This window comes from Homarus americanus, unplaced genomic scaffold (assembly GCF_018991925.1).
Source record: "Homarus americanus isolate GMGI-L3 unplaced genomic scaffold, GMGI_Hamer_2.0 scaffold37466, whole genome shotgun sequence".
In the NCBI taxonomy this organism is placed as follows: domain Eukaryota; kingdom Metazoa; phylum Arthropoda; class Malacostraca; order Decapoda; family Nephropidae; genus Homarus; species Homarus americanus.
Window position 1 is genome coordinate 13,776 of NW_024746156.1, and position 4,133 is coordinate 17,908.

Consider the following 4,133-nt stretch of genomic DNA (forward strand, 5'->3'; position numbering starts at 1 on the left):
ATATCTGGTAATACCCGTAATGGTGGTGGTGGTGGTGGTGGTGCTTCCGTTGCTTCTTCCAACAGTAACAAAACTAAACTACAGCCACACTCCTAAGACAGTCAAACCACCAAAGGCATAGAGATAACCTCCATGAGCGCATAATCCAAAATCACCGTGGGAGCACCATAGAAGATACCCCGATCAAATTATCTTCCAAAAGCGGATCAGGATTATAAAGTTCATCGTCTGCCGGTTCAATTTCTATATGTAAGACTGCTACTTCTGGCCCACATCTCTCAATTTTCATTGGGCAAACTTTCTGCCATTTCTGCCTAAAGCCCATAAATGCTAGGCATTTAATTTTATTATACTATATTTGTATATGCATAGCTAGGTTACACAGAAGATAGACTGCAAATGAACATCTGTGGAGTACATGTGTTATTGCTCTATACTGTATGTGTGTGTGGGGGGGTATGTAGTTACTTTGGTTAAAGCCAAGATTTATGTGTACTGTACAATATGTGTATAAAATATTAATGTAGTAGTCTTGTGTTTTCATATATAATGGTTGCCTTGCTACCTACTATAACATGCTCAACAATCTTGTAGATATTTAAATTTAAGATTATTTAAGAATTATACTGTGGCTAAAATTTTACTAATGAATTGTTTTCTTTGCAGTACATCATGCAGATCTTCGTGAAAACCCTCACTGGAAAGACTATTACTCTTGAAGTAGAACCTTCAGACACCATTGAAAATGTAAAGGCAAAAATTCAGGATAAGGAAGGCATCCCCCCAGACCAGCAGAGATTGATCTTTGCTGGTAAGCAGTTGGAGGATTGTCGCATTCTTTCTGACTACAATATCCAGAAGGAATCTACACTCCATTTGGTATTGCGTCTTAGAGGAGGAATGCAAATCTTTGTGAAAACCTTTACAGGAAAGTTTACCCTAGAAGTAGAACCTTCAGACACCATTGAAAATGTAAAGGCAAAAATTCAGGATAGGGAAGGCACCTCCCCAAAGCTGCAGAAATTGATCTTTGCTGGTAAGCAGTTGGAGGATTGTCGCATTCTTTCTGACTGCAATATCCAGAAGGAATCTACACTGCGTCTTATTAGAGGAGGAAACAACATCTTTGTGAAAACCCTTACCCTTACAGGAGAGATAATTATCCTAGAAGTAGAATCTTCAGAAGATATCCATAAGGAACTTATACTCCCCCCTTTGGTATTGCGTCATAGAGGAATACAGATCTTTGTGAAAAAATAAAGTATTCCGGATGAAATGTTCAAATGAAATGTTCAAATTTCCTTTAATGTATGGAATGGAAAAGATTTAATTTCTTTTTGCACATTGTTATTATTTTAACCGAACCAAATAAACACTATTAAAATTATTTTATGCATTGTTTTTTTATCACATACTGCAAAACCGCAAAACCATATATATGTGAAAAACTGAGTATTTTTGTTTTCTCTATTGGCTAGTTTGCAATGTGACCTAGCAGGTAGTTGGCAGTATGTTGGGATTATATCCTATAGGGTAGTAAAAAACTATACATTTATTTATTTGCTTTTTATTTACTAAAATAAGAATGAGTGAGAATGAAGGAGGAGGAGGAGGAGGAAATCAGTATATAGGTTTTCAAAGTTTCGAGTAGTCAAATTAAGACTGCTATAGCATTAGTCCGACTTTCAGGGAGTGGTGTACAGCTTATCCACTTGTTATTCTTAGGGTCGAAATACTCCACATTAGCGAGAGAAATCTAAAAAGAAAAAAAAAAGTTATAAATATTATTATCAATATTTATCATTTTATATTAATCATTCTTTTATTCTTCTTTCCTTACCATTCCAATTCCATTCAAACCACTCCAGTAACCGCCTATGACATATAACAGAGAATTTGTGACAACAACTGCTGGGCTACTTCGACCCAAATACTCTGAAGACGAACACTTAAACCATTGGTTCTGTGGGAAAGTAAAAGAAAAAGGTTAAAACAAGAGTAAGGGGGCGGGAGGGGGGTATACAATTTTTTCCCTTTGTTCCTAAAGTATTACAACAATTCTTCCACTTCCTGGTTACAATATTAAACTTTAAGTACTGGTAAATAATCTTACCTGCTCAAAAGAATATCTTTTCATTGAATTTTCATCCAGAATACCATCACACACTACGTACAAAAAATTATCTAAAACTGCAACGCCTATCGTCTTAGACGGTGGACCTTGCATTGATGTTAGATTCTTCCACTCTCCAGTTACAGGATTGTATGAGAGAAAATCATGCAGGGGATTGTAAGTGTCCGTATATCCACCAATAATGTAAATAAGACCTCGATGTTCTACTATACCCATGCTATAAAAAGAAAAAAAAAGGAAAAAAAACAGTACAGGTTACTGCGACATTTTCTCATTATTATTATTAGTAATTCACACTATCAGTAAATCAAAATTGTTATTGTACTGGTTATTGTACTTACTTGGATCTAGCTTCTGGCATATTTGACTCTAATAATCTCCACTCATCTGTAATAGGGTTATATCTTTCAATATTTTTTCCTATTTCCATTGAATCCGTCCAACCACCGAAGGCATAGAGATAACCACCATAAGCGCATAATCCAAAATCACACCGTGGGATTACCATAGAAGATATTCCAGTCCAATAATCTTCCTGTGGATCATAAACTTCGCCATCCGCCAAAATCTGAGCGTCTATCTCTCCAACCCCTCCAACCACGAAAATTTTTCCATGTAAGACTTCTATTCCTGGTGAAATTCTCCCAATTTTCATAGGACAAACTTTTTGCCATTTCTGCCTAAAGGTATCAAAACATTCGATACTTTTAAGTAGATATTCCTCTGATCTATTCCATATTATATTGAATTCTTTCCTTGATCCACCTATGACATAAATTTTCTTTCGATTACAAATTCTTGGCTGGACATAAAAGGAGGCTTCCTCTTTAGCCAAGTTTATCTGCTGTTTAAGGTTAACTTTCAATCTGATGTCAGAGCACTCATTAATTGCTTTTTCTATTAGTTTACTTGAAATTAAAGACAATTTCACTCGTTTTAAAATATCGAGAATCCAACAAAGTCTATCAGTTATTTCTTGTGTAATCCATCTGATGGCAGCAGAGAATACCTGCAATATAACAAAAGAAAAGAAAAAGAAAGTGAGAGCTGCAATAAAAAAAGAAAAAATAAATAAAATTTTCAATAAATAAATATTAAATAAAAAGAAAAATATATAATATTTACCTGAAACTCAGAGTCAATATGAAGATACTCAGAATCCAAAAAATATAGTAGAGTTTCTTTAGGAATCTCAAGAAACTCTTGCTCCATTGTCACTTCTACGAAATTGGAGAAGATGAAATCCCGCGAACCATTCAACAAGCTTACTAAATAATGGGCCTGAGCAAACCTGTAAAAAAAAAAAAAATAAAAAAAATAAAAAAATATCCTCTCTAGAATAGGATTAGATCGAATCAGAATCAATCAAATTAAAACAGAACAGAAACAAAATAAAAATTCGTTACCTGTAAATTCCCAAAACATTGGATGGATCAAGTTCGCTCTTGAGAAAGTCTGTACAAACAAATACAGCACGGGGCATGAACAGCATGTTCGCAGCCACAATTAACTCCTGTGCGTTTCCCACTGTTATCTCGATGTTTCCTAAAGTATTTTTACAAAAAAAGAAAAAAAAAATATTTCATTTCTTCATTTGCAACAAAATAAAAATTTTACTTATAGATAGCAGCTTAGCACTATGAAAACTTAAAATATTTTCCCTTACCAGTATATATGAAGTCGATAAGCAGTTTTAATATATTGGGTTTCATAGACTTCATTTCTATTGATTGTGTTGTTTTCTCAGCAAATCCACACGTAAACATGGTCTTAAAATAGTCGCTTCCCGCTGACAGTATTACACGGTGAGCCTGTGGAATAAAATGTAATCCCCATCGTTTATTTTTTAAAATTTGTTAGTTCGTTCATACTGCCTTTATACATACATTAAGGGGACGTAAAAATCTGGGTGAAGAGTCGTTGTCATAGCATAGGTTTTGTGAAGTTACATAAAAGTGAGAGAATTATGGACGGACGGACAACAAAATCAAACCATTAC

At 34.5% G+C, this 4,133-nt stretch overlaps 1 protein-coding gene across 1 annotated transcript; it reads left to right on the forward strand.

Moving 5' to 3' along the window:
• The first annotated feature begins 638 nt into the window (after positions 1–638).
• LOC121878919 (polyubiquitin-like) lies at positions 639–1,260 on the forward strand. The gene has a single exon (XM_042385350.1). The coding sequence runs from the start codon at positions 673–675 to the stop codon at positions 1,258–1,260; it is 588 nt and encodes a 195-aa protein (XP_042241284.1). The 5' UTR covers positions 639–672.
• The last annotated feature ends 2,873 nt before the right edge of the window (positions 1,261–4,133 follow it).